General features: G+C 38.1%; 1 protein-coding gene across 4 annotated transcripts in view; it reads left to right on the top strand.

Annotated features, from left to right (window-relative positions):
- crppa (CDP-L-ribitol pyrophosphorylase A) overlaps positions 1–15,414 on the top strand; it is a 40,423-nt gene extending 25,009 nt beyond the window's left edge. For all 4 annotated transcript variants that reach the window (XR_010820184.1, XM_066715547.1, XM_066715546.1 and 1 more), the window contains one exon: positions 14,442–15,414. Coding sequence is in view for 3 of the 4 variants with exons in the window: in XM_066715547.1 (XP_066571644.1) it covers positions 14,442–14,546 (105 nt within the window). In the remaining variant the exon portion in view is untranslated. The remainder of the gene's footprint in view (positions 1–14,441) is intronic.
- The last annotated feature ends 2,462 nt before the right edge of the window (positions 15,415–17,876 follow it).

The following is a 17,876-nucleotide window of genomic DNA, read 5'->3' as shown; positions in this document are numbered from 1 at the left end:
TCCTCCCGAGCTCTTGAGATCTCAGACACTGTTTTGGTTGGTGCTTAAACACAGGGTAATGGAGTGAGACTGACTGTGTAATCCCATACCTGTATCCTCCTCAAAGTGACTTAAGACACTTTTATTTTCATGTCTTATGAATGTGTTTTGATTGTATTCAGCCTTCCGGTTCATTCCCTCTTTTAAAATGTACCCAATGAACAGACTGACCCAACCCAATTCTATCAGAATATGATTGAAAACACACGTCTAATACCTGCATATCCAGTTTGTATTTTGTCATGTGTACTGAACAGTAATGCGATCTTTGACTTTTCTTTTTTCTTTTTAAAGTGATTTTATCCCTTATCAATGGATTGATTCTGCTTTATATTCAAACTTGTAGGAAGCGTCACCCAATCCTTTCACGCTTCACATTGCAGTCTGTCATGAGGTGAAAAGAGATGTCACAGTGATGTATAGAGCTTTAATCCTCTTCCTAAGAGCCCTGATGTTTACCTGATGGCTGTTTCCTCTCTGTCAGAGATGTTGAAGGAGGAATGTTGAACTTGAGATCAGGTTAAGAGCATCCAAAAAGCATTACAGTGGCTCTCTGCCGCTGGCCCGTGAACACGCTACAGTGGCATATTTTGATATTTCTTGAAATGAAACACCCAAACGTCTGCCTTCTCCAGAGGGGTTACTGTACTTTGTGTGTGCAGAGACACAAACACAACCTCTCTCTGCGTCTGACCTGTTACCACCGAAATATGTTCAGATTCCTCCCTGGGAATTAAATATGATAACACACCGAAGCTTGGGGGAGGACATTTTCAAACACTCTCGTGCTTCCCAACACTTTCGATACGAAGAGCTACTGCATTACTTTCAGATTGCACCCTTATCTGTTAATTTCCTCAAATAAATAACATGACATTCCACTACAGCTGAGGAACTTCCACAACTAATTATCTGGGCCGCAGTGAGCCTCCGGCCTGATGTCACTGCCGGTCGGGAGGTGATCGAGTTTCGCACCTGAGGGGCTGCAGAGACGGTTGAGTGGAAACACTGCTCGGCCCAGCAATGAGGACGCCACGAGAACATTGAAAGCATGGGCCGAGGAATGCCACCCCCCCATAACACATACACACACAAAAAATATACACACCTAATTAAAAAAAACATGGACTGAATCCCTGGCCTGCTGAGGGGCTTTAAAATGACAGGTTTCAGTGAAATGGGTTTTTAATTGTGAGTAGTCCCTATGTTTCTAATATGGGGGCTGTGATCACTCTGGTCTTCTCTCTTACTGGTCTGGTCCTGGGTGATGTCACAACTGGTCTGGTCCTGGGTGATGTCACCTCAAGCTTCACAAATCTGGTACCCATTCTCTCTCACCAGGCGGCTTAAATTAATTCAAAACACGTAGACTTGACCTACAGACTAATGTCGTACTCTGACGATGTCCAGTGCAATCTCGTAGGCGCACATCCTGGTACTTTCCGTCCGTCTCCGCTCAGTGTGTGAGGTATTGTACTCCGGATTGTGATGGATTCAATTGTGGTCACATTTGGTAAATATCAAACTTGATCGGTTCTGTTTGTATTTGGTGAAGTATTTAGGTGGTATGTGTTGAATTAAACTATGAGTTTATATGTACTGTCTGAGGTACTATTTGTTCAGCTTTGATTGCTTGGATAAAAAAAGAGACCCAAACAGCATTTACAAAAAATAACTTCACAGTCTAAAGTAATTATATTTAAAAAAACATTCCAAAAGAAACTTATATTAACATTGGCAGTATCGTTAATTACAAATTAAACCTAACCTTTGCTAAATATTCTTTATCTTTGTAGCCGCATAGAGATATATTTGTCAGTATGTTTTGTCTTCTGAATATACACAAATATTTACTCCTTGGACATTGATGTGACCACCCACAAAAGACAACAATAGTATTTACCATTATAAAAAATACACAAATAAATACTACTTTGGTATCAATTTGAAAAACATCTACAAGGCTTGCAGATATATCTTTATTTTTCTCTCTGCCTGTTTATTTCCTTATATCCACAAAAAAGCAATAGTAACCTCTGCTTAGACAGATTCTTATGCAAATAATTATGCCATACAGCAAATAATTAAAATGTCTCTGTCACTGTAATAGCTAGAAAGGATGTTACAGCGCATATTCAATCCAGTTGTACAGAGACAGCTGTGGTTCCCCTTTATGTATGGAAAGGATTTGTGATTCAGGACAGGGATCGACTGATAGTGTGTTTTGCTTCATCTTCTTAAAGCAGTAGTTTAGTCTGCATTTTTTCTTCTGTTTACCTACTATCTACCCAATTGTGTATAATCTACTTACCGTGCCATGCCACTTTTTCAGCAAACATAGATTGTGCTTGAGAAATGTATGATATTATCTCAATAATCTTAGTTCCATTTAAATTTTGTTTTACTCTGGAACACTGCATTTATGTATTTTGTTGTTTCTTGGATGTTTTGTATTATTATTATTGTTATTTTAAGTATTGTACCACATTATTTGAAGTAGTGCTGTTGAATGGGTTTTTCCAAATCTACACTAGACATCATGTGGTCTATTAAATCCTTTTGGCAAAGTGTTTCTTTTAACATTGTTGTTTGGGTCTGTTATAAACATTATTTTGATAGCCTTGATACAAAGTTGTACACAGGGATGTTTCTGTATTTGTCTGTATTAGGAGATGACTGAAGTCAGTTTGGGAGACCTCTTAAGATACTCTTTCATTGCTTCCCTGTCTGAGAGAGACGAATCAAGCCTTTTTATGGGTACTCACCCATCCACTATTATCATTATTATTATGATTATTATTTTTTGTAGTAGTGGTGGCAGTCTTAGTCATCATCATCATTGTTACTGAGACTTAAGGGTAAAGGAAAACACTCCTGTCTTGGTGTCAGGTTTAAACAGAGCAATCAGTCACCGAAGACAATGTGTGAAGTATTTATCTAAGCGAGATCTTCTCCCTCAAAAGAGCAGACGGAAACTCTGGCTCCCTTTATTTTCTTTGCCGAAATACTTGTTGGATTAAGTTATGTTTGCAGTGTACTCCACAATGCGAGCACCTATTCCTAAAATCACAGGTACTGTAAGATAACTGTTCTGTTTGGTTTAACAGACGCACTTTCTATAGACAGACGATGTGCACGGACAAAAAACGGAAACTTGTTCAGATACCGTAGAAGTGCATTTCCATTCCACCTTGACTGATTAATCTTTAAAGAATGCAGTTGTGTCAATAGACAACTTTACAACTGCACCCACTCAATAGAGCAGCGTTTATCCTGCCCAAGAAATATGAAGTACCTTGTGCATATACAAAAGGAGGATAAAGAGCACAAGGCTCTTCCAACACAATCTGTCGTTTTCAGATGAAATGAGGCTGAATGGAAATGACAGGTAATCAGGATTACAGACAAACAGGCACCACATCCAGTTGGATTTCAAAACCGCCAAAACAAAACACTTTGCTGCATATCGTCTTTTCCGAGAGCTAATGTATCTTTTAAAGGATAACAATATAATTAAGGTACATATAACACTAGGTGAATGAATGGAACATATTGTACTAGTAGGATGTCCTTTGAGGCTTAAAAAAACAACTTTGGGGTTTTAAAACTTGTAGGAAATATCCAAAAGGTCAATTACTAATGTCTTTTAACATGGTATCATTTGTGAGTATAGTTATTTGTACTCATAGTAGGACCAATGTTGTGTGAACCTAGACGAAGGCTGTATTTTATTAAAATGACGTTTATCCAACACAGTCAACTTTTATGCGATTCTCATTAAAGTGAGTTTCCTTAATGCATCAGAAAATGGAAATTACTTGGAGAAGATTAAACAGTCTGGGTCTTTGAAGACTGAGAGAAACCCATCCTGTCAGGATGATAGAGTACGCACGTTAAACATATAAACTTCAGACAGACAAAGGCGTTTTCCCTTGTTAAATGTTATCATTTCTATTGCTCTCCAGCTGATGATGTCATCGTCTGTGGTATTTGACTTAGCTATATTTTGTAGATTATTTATAATTTAGGAGTCATCTTCTTGTATTTTTCTTGTTCTTATTCTTATTCCTCATCTTATTCTTATTCTTGTACTTGTTATTTTTTTGTTCTTATCATTATTTTTATTATAATTCTTATAATTCTTCTGCTTCTTCTTCTGCTTCTTCTTCTTCTTCTTCTTCTTCTTCTTCTTATTATTATTATTATTAAATCCATCTATCATATTGTGATTTTCACAGTCAGTTGGGAATGGACTCTCCTAGGACTGTGAATCCAGAACGTCCTGGACAGTAAAGTATCTAGTCTAGTATTTTGTTCAAGGATTGCACTGCCCTCTTGTGACCAGAAATACAAATGTCTTGGCATCATAAAAGCAAAGCCACGTTTATTTATTTATTTATTTATTTATTTTACAGAGAGGTCTGGTTAATATACATTGAAATGCTAGACCTAAGGTTTGGTACAGGTTTACAGAGTGTGTGCTGTGAAACAGGAGGATTGGGAAGCATTTTGTTTCAGTTAATTAATGTGTTTCTTGTTGCACATGCATACATAATGTGGGCTATTCGTTTCTGTTCATGTGTTAGAATAACATTTATCCTCCAAACACCACAGTAAACATCTGTTGTATCCAGAACCAAATAATTAGTTTCATTAAAAAGAGGAAAATGAATTTGATCCTGATTATGATCTTTTGCCCTTACAAGGTTAATGTTCATCCCAGCTTTGGTTCCTCTGATTCAATATTGAAGAATCTGTTTGAATTTGTTCTGACTTTGGCATGTGATACTAACGAGCTTTACCCCATAAACTTACTGGCAATCGCTATTAAGGGTTTAGTTTAAAGCAGTTTTTACAGGAATAGTTAATAGTAGTTATTACAATTAGTAATAATGTGTGGGGAAGCAGCCACATAGAAGCACACAGACCAATTATAACTGGATGTGAAAAAACTACACTTGTGATCAACTCTAGTGATTTAAATGTAGATTGTTGCAAAGAGCTTTTAATAATAAGGATTTTTCTGCCTACTTTGGCATTTTTCATCTTTGTTGTAGGTCTCTGGGGAAAAATAGGAAGAGATAATTGCACATATGCCATTTAGTAATGCTATAAACCAAGGACTGCTTATTGTGTGGTCTGTATTCCCTCTTCTTTTTCTTTACAACAACTTTTAACTTGCATTGTGCGTTTTGTGCATTGTAGGCATTGTGAAAATATTAGTCAAAGGCCACCTATTTTATGTGGAAACTTAGATCTGTTATTTAAAAAAATATTTTATAGTTTTATATCAATGCATCATTTTCCAGACATCAGGACATTTTGGGTTGTAATATTCTGTGCGTGTGTCACATCCACAGCCATGACAAACAGGATCTGTGGACACAGTTCATGCTAATTAATAAATTTCACATTGGCCAAGTAATCTGGCAGCGCAGAAGATGTTAATTGTCAGCATGAAAAAAATAAGATTAAACACATTTTTCACATGTCGATGAGATAATTGTGAATACCATACTTGTCACTTTTGTTAAATCGCTATCGTGGAAGTAAATTTTCCTATGGAGACTACATCAGCGCTGTTTTCATTGTCATGACAACAGTCTGTTTCCTACGTCTGTCTGTTAGTGACAACGCTGTAATTAAAGACAGACCCTTTATAATGAGACATTCCTCTACTTGCCATTGAGAAGTCATTGAAAGGCGAAATACAAACATGTGTCTGATTTTATTGGGGGGTGGGATAAACATTGTGCTTTTATTCTTTATGAATCTGCTGAATTTTCAGAGACAAATCGCACATGACTATGAAGAGATAATTGGTCCTTCGGTGACTTCAGCCTGTAAAGAATGTCAGTCTTTTACCAGACAGAAAATATCCAGGCTGTACGGCAAGCTTCACATTAAATACGATGGATAGCTACTGAACTATCATCCCAATTCATAGAAAATTAATATTGTTCAATGTTTTTGTACAGGTGGTTTTAAATAAGAAGAAATATACTTTCAATCTTGTTATGAAGTCAGTCTCTATCCAACCAGAATACTCTGTATCATCAGCTATTCGTCATTCAGTTCAGCAAAGGTCTACCTTATAGTTGCCTATGTTGTGAACGGTTTCTAAGCGGAGCACTTGAAACAAACTGATGTTCTCACATGTAAAATTGTATTTTGTGTTTCTCTACACTGAAACACTACACACATAAATACTTTACAAATTGTGCTGCTCTTAACTATGCATAATTGTGCTGCTTAAAAACCATCAATCAGTTAATTAAATATCACTTTAGAAAATGCCGGCATGATTTTCAAATAGGCAAGATCAGAGGTCAGTTGCAATGTGATTTATAAGGCTGGACTTGAACTGGATCGCTATATTCATATTGTTTAAGTTGTGGGGAGTGTAAACGTGCTATTTTCCACATGAAGCCTTTGTAGAGGAGGTGACCTGAAGGCATGTTTAGCAATTCCTTGGCTAGTAAGGTACTGATTTTGACCCTTGCTGGCTTCGGAAAATCGGAGAAGTGCATTTTTCATAAGAACTTCATCATTGCAATTCATGAGACTTGAGAGACAGTAATCGAACGAGTAAGTGAATGGTTGATGATTGGAGTTGCCTAGAAACATCAGATGTAGCCCAAGCTCTTCCCTCTTCTTCGTTGTTGAGTGCATTTCCATTCACACTGCGCTCAGTGGCGGCTGGGGGTGAAGGACACTCTGCGTGTTTCCACTTGCTCTTCCTGGTCTTTTCCATTCACAGCGCTTGGTTATTTTTGGTTCCTAGTCAGAGTCGTAGACGGCTCTTTTGTCTGGGGAGCATTTTATCGTCTGTGAGGCATAATAGAGTGAAGGGTCCCTGAAAGAGAAATGTCTCTAAAAAACAGGCACATATATAAAGTACCTCTCAGTACAAAATGATCAGCCCAAACACCCATTCACGGGCAGTTTGTACTTCTTTTGTGAGAAGTGTAAACTAATATTGGTACATATATTGCCTTTTGTATCAAGAACAATAGTGTTGTTGGTTGTGTATGAGTGTGTGTTGATTTAGGGTTTCTGTAATCTCTTTCCCCTAAACAAGCTGTTTGTAATTTTACCTGTTTGTATATTGCCAGAGAAATGTTTTGAGAACACATAACACAATTAAAATCCACGTTTGATTTTTCCTTGTCGTACATCTCAGCAACAATGTTGGGAAGGAATTTTAAATAATAGCGGACTTTGAATGGGAAGCAGACCTGTAAACTCTTGTCAGAGACACTCAAGAAAGTGAAATATTCTCCAAAACATTTCACGGATCTAAACAGAACAATATTGTGGGCAAAGGGGCCGGTGTGTAGCTTCTCACTGTTTCAGGTTGGACTTTGCTTTGTGCCTTAACTGGAGCAACTGTGAGGCCACCTGCTTTACACCAGGGCTGCTCCTAACCATGTGTTTAGAGAAGACAGACACAGATGGGTGTAGATCATTGCCTGTGGTTTGTTGATTTTTCCATTGTTGAAGACAGAGAAAACCGTGTTAATCAGCATGGTGTATAAAACACTGATTAGAAACAACAGATGTGTGATATTCTTTTCATTATTTTATTTAAACAAGTCTATTCCATCGCTTCCATGCTATTTTCTTTAAATACATACGAGGGTCACGCAGACAGCGGTCCCCCACATTTTAAAACATTAATTCCCACAGGAAGAAAAGTGGGACATAACTTTCTTGGCAACCTTCATATATACGGACGGGTGACAAATTAAAGGAAAAACCAACAAAAAAGTGTCTCAGTAAGGTGTTGGGCACCACGAGCCCCAGAACAGCTTCAATGCTCTTGGCACAGATTCTACGAGTCTCTGGACTCTACTGGAGGGATGAACACCATTCTTCCAAAAGATCTTCCCTCATTTGGTGTTTTGATGATGGTGGTGGAGAGCGCTGTCTAACACGTTGGTCCACAATCTCCCGTAGGTGTTCAATTGGGTTAAGATCTGGTGACTGCGAAGGCCATAGCATATGATTCACATCATTTTCATACTCATCACACCATTTAGTGAGCCCTCGTGCCCTGTGGATGGGGCATTGTCATCCTGGAAGAGACCACTCCCATCAGGATAGAAATGTGTCACCATAGGATAAAAGTGATCACTCAGAATAACTTTGTAATGATTTGCAGTGACCCTTCCCTCTAAGGGGACAAGTGGACCCAAACCATGCCAGGAAAATGCCCCCCGCAGCATAACAGAGCCTCCGGACCCCCTCACTGTAGGGGTCAAGCAGTCAGGCCTGTACCGTTCTCTTGGTGTCACCACACATGCACTCGCACACTTGTGAATATGGTGAAGGATTACTCATTTGGCCATATCACCTTTTTCCACACAGACCAGTACCGATGGTGCCCCAATAATGACCCCTCTTTCAAAGTCACTTAGATCCTTTCCTCTTGCCATCTTGACCCCATCCTGAGGTCTGGGGTTTGGGCTTTGACACATCTCTTTAAATTTCTCTGGGTTACAAGTTGTACGTACCATGTGATCACCATCTTAACATAAACAGATTCATAATTTGTATTTGTCTGATTTCTATGTTTGTGAAACAAATGTATTACTGGCTGATTAACATATTTTCTCTAAAGCTAGACATGACAATGAATTCCACATTTCATTAATATTGTATACTACTGTTATTTCCCTCTCTATCATTCCCTTCATATTTCATGTTCGTCTTTTCTGTAAGACTTTGTTCTTTGCATGTTATGTTACCAAAGCTGAAAGATGAAAAGACTTTGCATGCTTAGATTTCTCAGGGGACAAATGCGCAGATGATTACTGAACAAGAAAGACACTCACAGAAAGAATTCAGCAAGTCCTGTGTGATATCCCGTGGCATCTGATTCCCGCTAACCCTTCTTCTGCCAGTAAGAACATAAGAACATCAGAAAGTTTACAAATGAGAGGAGGCCATTCGACCCACTGTGCTCGTTTGGTGTCCATTAATAAATAAGTGATCCAAGTATCCTATCCAGTCTATTTTTGAATGTTCCCAAATTTTCAGCTTCAACCACATCGCTGGGGAGTTTGTTCAGATTGTGACAACTCTCTGTGTGAAGAAGTGTCTCCTGTTTTCTGTCTTTAATGACTTGAAGCCCAATTTCCATATGTGTCCCTGGGTGCGTGTGTCCCTGCTGATCTGGAAAAGCTCCTCTGGTTTGATGTGGTTGATGCCTTTCATGATTTTGAAGACTTGAATCAAGTCCCCACGTAGTCTCCTCTGTTCCAGGGTGAAAAGGTTCAGGTCCCTCAGTCTCTCAGTAGGACATTCCCTTCAGACCTGGAATAAGTCTGGTTGCTCTCCTCTGAACTGCCTCTAGAGCAGCGATATCTTTCTTGAAGTGTGGAGCCCAGAACTGCACACAGTATCCAGATGATCTCTAACTAGTGCATTGTACAGTCTGAACATCACTGCCCTTGTTCTCAATTCTACACTTTTGACAATATACCCTAACATTGTGTTTGCCTTTTTTATTGCTTCCCCACATTGTTTGGATGGAGAAAGTGAGGAGTCCACATAGACTCCTAGGTCTTTCTCATGCGTTACTTCATCTAGTTCTATTCCTCCCATAGTGTAATTATAGTGGACATTTTTGTTACCTGCATGTAATACCTTGCACTTGTCCACATTGAATTTCATCTGCCAGGTGTCGGCCCACAACTGAATGTTATCTAAGTCCCTTTGAATAACCTGTGCTGCCGAGTATATTTCAGTATCATCTGCAAATTTGACAAGTTTGCTAACTATCCCAGAGTCCAGATCATTAATATAGATTAGAAAAAGCAAAGGCCCTAGTACTGATCCCTGTGGAACTCCACTAACATCCTCACTCCAGTTAGAAGCAACTACTCTAATCGACACCCTCTGTTTCTATACATCAACCAGTTCATAATCCATCTACTTACATTACCCTGAATGCCTACAGCTTCCAATTTGAGGATCAGTCTTTGGTGTGGAACCTTATCAAAAGCTTATCAAAAACTATATCATATCATATGCTTTCACCTGATCTACAGCTGCAGTTGCATGTTCAAAAAACTCTAATAGATTAGTAAGACATGATCTGCCTCGTTTTAACCCTTGCTGACTATCTCCATGAATATGGTTTTCATTAAGATGCTCTTTGATTTTCTGTCTAATCATTTTCTCCAACATTTTACAGGTGATGCAGGTGAGACTGATTGGTCTGTAATTTCCTGGTTCAGTTTTGTTCCCTTTCTTGTGGATTGGTGTGACATTTGTCATCTTAAAGTCAGTTGGCTCATCCCCTGTTCTAAGTGTCATTTGGAATATTAGAGTTAGCGGCCTATAAATAATTTCCCTCATTTCTTTAAGTACTGTTGGAAATATACCATCTGGCCCAGGTGATTTGTTTGTTTTTAATTCTGCTAGTCCCTTTAGTACCTCCTCCTCATTTATCCTGATCTCTCTTAGGGTTTGACTGGACTGGTTGTTAGCCTGTGGCATGTTATAGTTTTTTTTTCTTTTGTACAGATATTTTGTAGAAATATTTATTTAGAACATTTGCCACATCTTGTTCGTTTTCCAAGATACTTCCATTTTTGCCTTTATCTGTTTCACTTCCTCCTTTATTGACCGCTTGCTGTTGTAATATTGAAAAAAGCTCTTTGCATTAGTTTTTCTTTATATTTTCTTTGCTTTCCTGATCCCTTTCTTAAGATCTCTATTTTGTTTCGTCTTCATCACTTTTGTATGCTCTATACAACATTTTCTTTCTCCTGATATGTTTTTGCATACTTCTATTAAACCATTTTGGCCACTGTTTTGTGGTCCCCAGTTAGCTAAGTTTGGTACAAATTTGTCTTGGGCTTCCAATAGCATATTCTTAAAATATAACCATCCATTTCCAACTGAATCTGTATCCAGTGTGCCCCAGTCTAACTCTTCTAAGTGCCGCTTCATACCTTCAAGGTTTGCTTTTCTAAAATTGTAGACCATTGTTTTAGACTTGGTGCTTGTTTTTTGAAAGAATGCCTTAAAGCTAACCATATTGTGATCACAATTTGCCATTGGTTCTCTAACTAGTGTCCCTCTGACTCAATCTTGATCATTTGAAAAGATCGAGTCAATGCATGCACTCTCTCTGGTTGGTTCCCTGACAAATTGAGTTAGAAAGCAGTCATTTACCATCTCAACCATCTCTATTTCTGCTTCTGTAGTTCAAACTGGGCTTTCCCAGTCTATGTTTGGGAAATTGAAATCCCCCATTATAACAGACACATCCTTGCAACATGCTGTCCTGATTACATTGTACAATGCAACATCTTTCTGAATAGTTGGGTTGAGTTGGGTGGTCTGTAACACACTCCTTCCACTAATCCTCCGGATCCTTTATTCAAAAGTGTGACCCACAAAGATTCAGTTTCATTACTGGGATCTAATTTGAGTTCTTCTGCCTCAATGCCATTTCTGACATATAATGCTACCCCACCACCGCTTTGATTTTGCCTGTCCCTCCTACACTGTGTGTATCCTTTCAACTTGTATTCATCCCCATCATCATAAGCCATGTTTCTGTCACTCCTACAACATCATAGTCACCCGCCAGCACTGTGGCTTCTAGGTCTAACATCTTGTTCCTTATACTCCTGGCATTGAGGTACAAACATTTCAGGACTTTCCTACTAGCAGTTTCCCTTTGTTTTCTTTCCTTAGTGGTACATCTCCCATTGTCAGAGCTCCCTGCCCCCCTGGTCCCTAGTTTAAATAATTCTCAATTTCTCTGCACATACGCTCTCCCAATGCATTATTAGCCCCCCTTCTGTTTAGATGTAGACCCACTAGTTTGTACAGGTCCTGTCTCCCTGGCCATGCATGTGGTACCGGAAGTATTTCGGAGAAAACTACCGTGGAGGTTCTGCTCTTTAGTTTCTTTCCTAATTCTTAAAATTTGTCTTGCAGAACCTCTGCCTTTTCTTTTCCTGTGTCATTGGTTCCAATGTGGACAATGACCTGTGGATTTCCCCCGGCTTTGGCCAGTAGCCCGTCTACTAGTTTAGGGAGATCTGCAACATGAGCACCAGACAGGCAAGACACCATGTGGATCTCCTATGTAATGGAGGACACTGAGTCGACATTATCGCGGAAGAGTCTAAATGCCGCCATGCTTTGTTGAGTATTCGCAGATGTATTGGCTTGCCACCCATTGTTGCATTCTAGTAATTAGCAAAAGAACGGTATCTACAATACATTTAAAAGAAAACAGGAAACCTTGTCGCCTTTGATGTATAAATGCCGGGGCCAAATCTAAATCAAAAAACATTTTTGAAGAAAAGGAAATTCCTAAATTACACATTCTGGATGTTGTTCAAAGCAATCATATTTTGTTTCAATTATAACTTTGTATTTCTTTAATCAATAAATGAGTGGTGATGTTCTATCCAGCTTTTTGACTAAAATGTTAGTCTTAGCAGTGGAAAATCCTTGTCATTTAGCTATGGAAACTGTTTCTTATTAGTGGTTAAAGAGTACTGGACCCTCTTTTTTTGTATTTTACAGAGTTATTTTAATTCTAGTGATACAGTTCTAATGGTCATAAACCCCCAGCACTAAGCACAACGTAGTTTTAAATGATCATAGATTTTTATAAAGAGAGGAACGGTGAACAGTAAATGCTCCCAGTCTTTGATTATCTGAATATGTGCAGTCAAATATTAAAAGTAAATAAATATCCATGTTTGATTACATATAAAGTTGTTCAAAATTATATTCAACTGGAAATCTTTTTAATATTTTTTTTAATTTCATACCCACTAGGATGGATAAAATACATAATTATATACAGAATGAAAACAATGTGTCAGTGATCAGATGCCGCGTATGTTTTGTATATGTTAAAAGTAATTTGTTGGTTGGTGTTGGTGTGATGAATTAAAAGTTTCATAATTATATCTTTGTACAAGTATCAAAAAGCAACACAGCGAACACAAAACACTTTGCTGTTATGATCCGGATGTTCGAGGCTGTTTTGTTTTGCTAGTGCACTCTGTTGCGTCACTCTATGTTAAAATGAAGCACTTGAATATTTTTGTTCTTTTCACAAGCTGATTGTTTGTATTGAAGGGATGAAGTAGAGAAGATTATTTTACCGACAGGTGGATTTGATGGACATAGGATATGACATCACTGACCAGTCTGAACTGGCTGATTCCCATCTGAGAACTAGTGTCCCCTGACAAGGATGGCAATACTGAACCCAGTTAATTAACTTGTTAGCATATTCATAATGAGAGAATAGTCTCTTTTAAACATTAAGTTTTTCCATGTCTCTTTCAGAGTTCAGCAGTTTCAATCTGCACTGGAACCTAGCACAACAAAAGCTCTTTATAGCGTTGATAATCAATTGACTATAAAATGAGTAACATTGGATTGTTTATGAACAAAGCAGAACTGATTCTGGGCAGAATACAGTCGGGTTTAACAGTGTTGGGTAGATACATCCACAGAAGGAAAAGGTCACATTCAAATTGAGTGGAACTCTTAAATCCAGGTGAGAACTACAGGAGAACTGCATCTGAACCTACAGCAACGATGTGTGAATCATTAGGAGCATTGCCAAAACAAGCAGATGGGGAGGAAAATAAAAATAACCCGACAACATTAAATTAAACAAAATAACAGTGACCACAACAGTAGTTGTAATGCTTTTCAAAATAACTCCTTTGGGGATAGCAAACATTCCTTGTCTCATTAAAACAATGCGGTAAATGTGTGGTTTCAGTAGGTCTTTACAATATTGTGAGTCGTAAACTTTAAGGAATTGTATTCCTCTCATGTTATAAAGCCACAAAGGGAGCATTCATTTAACACAGCAGATTAAACCTAAAGGGCTATAATTTGCAAAACCTTTTCTTTTTTTTTTTGCCCCCAAACACTAGAAATTACTATTTTCAACTGTTGCTTCATCTTAGTATCAAATACCATAGGATATAAGATAAACCCAATGTTTGTATACTTAATAATCTTTACATTTTAGAATGCAAAATGGTTTTTATTGGCATGTTGCAGTTCTGATGCATTAAACACTTAAAACTATAGGATTATCTCTTGAAGGATCCTTTCGTTCCTGGAAGTCGGGATTTTCAAGAGCTTTAGGGCCACAATGGAAGATGGAGGTTGCATGATAAGGGATAGTTTTCATCTCCAAAACATTAAGCACAATTAATCGCATCTCATTCGCTCAAGTTAATAATTGTGCCAACATTTTCTTACCAGCATATTGTTGTTCTCACCGTTGAATCTAAACTGTTTTCAGAACATATTGAAGTATGAGAGAGAAAACACCTCTCTACTTTTCCTTAAGTATTGCTAATTTAATCTTGTGTTGTTGTTTCCTTCTTTAGGATGCTGAGAAGTGGAACGATGCCGTAGAAAATGCCTCTGTCATTGCTTTGTCTCTCATCAAGGACAGAAACGCGGCCCTCACTGGACAGATGTTTGTCGTATAAAAGCATTAGATGATCTAATATTTAGTGGACTGTTTTACATAGTCTTGGTCATTATATAATGTTGTCTTGAATGTGGATGCCTTATTTTGTTCCTCTATTTAAATCTAACTCTTCAGTACATGAATGTTGAGACTTGGGGTAAAGAGTCAGATAATGGTTCTTCTGTGAAGTAAGTCCAGTCTGAACATTTGCCGAACATTGACTAATTGGAAAAGTTATTATATTTGATACACTATATATTAATGTATGCAATAATTGATCCAAAAGTGGTTTAAGAGAGAAGCACTATTCTACATGCAGTTTAGAACATCTAATGCACATTTGTCCAAATGACACACACTCCTCACTACCTATATAAGTACAACAAATGAATCACTGTGGAATGGATTAATATGTAATAGAAAAACAGAGGAGAATCAGAAAGCTTGAATAAACTATATATACACACACATATATATATATATATATATATATATATATGTGTGATAACTGTCTCCTCAGGAGTAATTTGTATGAATTATATGCTTTTTTGCTGTTTTTGTTTAAATACATATGTTTTCTCTTAAAGTCCAGGTATAAGAACTGTTGCTTTTATGAATTAATGGATCTCTACCAATACGATTTGACTTACACCTTGTGTTATGTTGTGGGCCAAATTGACCCATTTCAGAGTTTAAGATCACTGAAGTACTATTTAACTTTATTTCTGCATGAGCCTTCTTCTAATTCTCTAGGTAGGGGTAATGAATTTGTATAAAATATATTAACACAAATTACACACTTAGGGTGCATAGATAATGTTCTGGGTAGCTAAAGTGAATAGGACCTGTTGTGTTCTTGCACAAAATAAACTTCTCTGTTCTCTCTCTCTCTCTCTCTCTCTCTCTCTCTCTCACTGATACTTGTACATGTTTGTGTTGCAGTGCATGCCTTCACATATCTACGTATGCACAAACAGACTCATTTATTGTCAGGAGTGCATGCATTTCCTAAAAGAACTGCAGAGCTCAAACTTTTCTCTGTTGGGAGACACAGTCTATTTCTGAGGGGAATTAAGCCCCCCCCCCTCTCTCTCTCTATCTATCTCTCTCTTTCTGTCTGTGGACAAGAACCTCTCTCTCTCTCTTATCCACTTATACATCACTTATCTCTTATACATCACTACCCTACACAAATGACTGAAGTATGAGGTTTCCTGCAAGAAATGTGGAGCCCAAACTTGCGGGAATTTAATCTCTTGCATGTGGGGGCAATACTGATAAAAGGCTCCCACACAGTATATCACACTTATCAAAAACATAAAGTCAGCAGTCTATAGGTCCAATAATTAATCTGTTGTCAGCCTGGCAATATATTCATTTTTGACCTTAATGATGGTGACTGACATAATGGTAAAATCATTTTTGGGGTGACTATTTTGAGGTTATGACTGATTATGTCTTTGGTCCTTTTTTCTTTTTAAGGAAGACGTGGCTGTATTATAACTTGAGCCTTCAGTGATTAATGTAAAAGTAAAAGAAATCTACCCGATTTTGCAGACAACAGTTTATCTGGGGACAGTCAGGACACAATAAAACAAATCTTTGTTTCTAAGACATGCCCTAGATCTGCCATCAGATCAAAGACTTCACACTTCACTTAAGCATTTGAATAAAGCCCATGATCCAACAGCTTTGCCGTGAGGAAGCGTGTTTTCCGGTTTTTAATTCCTAGCTTTGCAGGGCTATTTGTACATTGACGTGTGAAAGCTTTAGTATCTATCCCAGCTTTTTTACTTTCCCTTTGTCCGTCACAGTGTTCCGAAGCAATTGTGCAGGAATTGATGCACATTCTGGCCATTGTTAGAAGGATTTACAACACCTGTGGATATGCAAGCTGCGGCGCTGCCCGTCTTTGGCCTCTTCTGAACTTGTTTTACAACACTGGCAGACGGGTCTTCATTGTGTCGATGGCATAGTTTTGTTGAGCATATAAAAAGAAAAAGAATGGGAGTCTGAAAGCAATTAATAAACTAACATAATCACCTAAAATAGAAGGGGAAAAATGACAGAAAGTCAGGAAGTATGATCTCTTAATTTAATTTAGCAAATTCACGGGGCAAAACATGTAAATGTGTACATTAGTAATCTAGTACCATGTTTCCCATCTTTTTAAACTGAAAGCACATCTACTTGATCTTAGTACTTAATCTTGTCCTGATGCACAGACCCTGCAATTCTGATGTGTTCAGAGATAGTAAATGAGAGGTTTATTTCATTATTATCTTAGTTTTTGTCTTTGCTGGGAAACACTGAGCAAAAAGGGAGACATTACTTCGGCTTCCATCACTTAATTTCTTAGACTTTGGTGCCATCTTGTGGTCAAAACATAGAAAGACTAGACAAACTGACAGTGCTGTATCGTTTTGTCCCACAGGGGGGACGAATTGCACTCCAGTTGTGTTTCAATGTTATACAGACAGTAGGAAGGGTTTGTGGCCCATTCACACTGTATATAATGTATGTTTGTAAATATTTTATGAAATAGCTTAAACATATCTCAGTTGAGAATGATGTAATATAGACCATGTGACGAATTGTATTATTCCCCCCAACAATCATTTGTAACTGACAGGGTTAAAAATGAAAATTGCCTGGATTATAATGTCATTATGGACTGTTTCTTGTCATATTTACTGGCAGGTAAGATCTAATTCCATGTACAGTCAGTATATCTTCTCATACCAGATTGTGACTGAAATCTTTGCCATTGTCATGTGTTGTGTCTCAGACTGCAGTTTGAAAGCGGCCCATGTCTGTCGCCCAGTCAACCACACCTCATAACCTCTGGGGTTTTTATTGCATTTCCAGTAGTGGTGAGAACACAGCCCGGATGAAAATAATGAATTTATGTCTCCGAGGTCTAGACATTGAAGGATGGTTTTCATAACCGGACCACAGATCGGTCATTGATCACGGCCCTCGCCTCGCTCCCCAGAGTCCCGGCTGTTGCCAACACGTCGGATAATCGGTTTACAGCTGCTGTCCGCACAGCTGATGCCCATTTGCCATGGAGGGATATAAAAAGACTACAAAGCAGTAGTACGCTGAAGGAAAAAATAAAAACAGCTTCAAACACTGGTTTTGTTTTCCTGGTTACACAAAACAAACAGAAGTGTCCAAACCAAACAGTCCGCGTACATCGGACAAACACAATAGAGATGTCTTATAGTCAGGAAGAGACTCATTTGAGGGGTGATATGTGGTCACAGCTCTCGATGTTGTGATTCTTCTCCTGGACAATGTTAGGATAAGTTTGATGATATGACAGACATTTCATTATTATATTTTA

The sequence above is a fragment of the Amia ocellicauda genome, chromosome 10 (assembly GCF_036373705.1).
Source record: "Amia ocellicauda isolate fAmiCal2 chromosome 10, fAmiCal2.hap1, whole genome shotgun sequence".
NCBI lineage: Eukaryota > Metazoa > Chordata > Actinopteri > Amiiformes > Amiidae > Amia > Amia ocellicauda.
The sequence above is the reverse complement of the archived record's forward strand: the minus strand, read 5'-3'. Positions and strand labels throughout refer to the sequence as shown.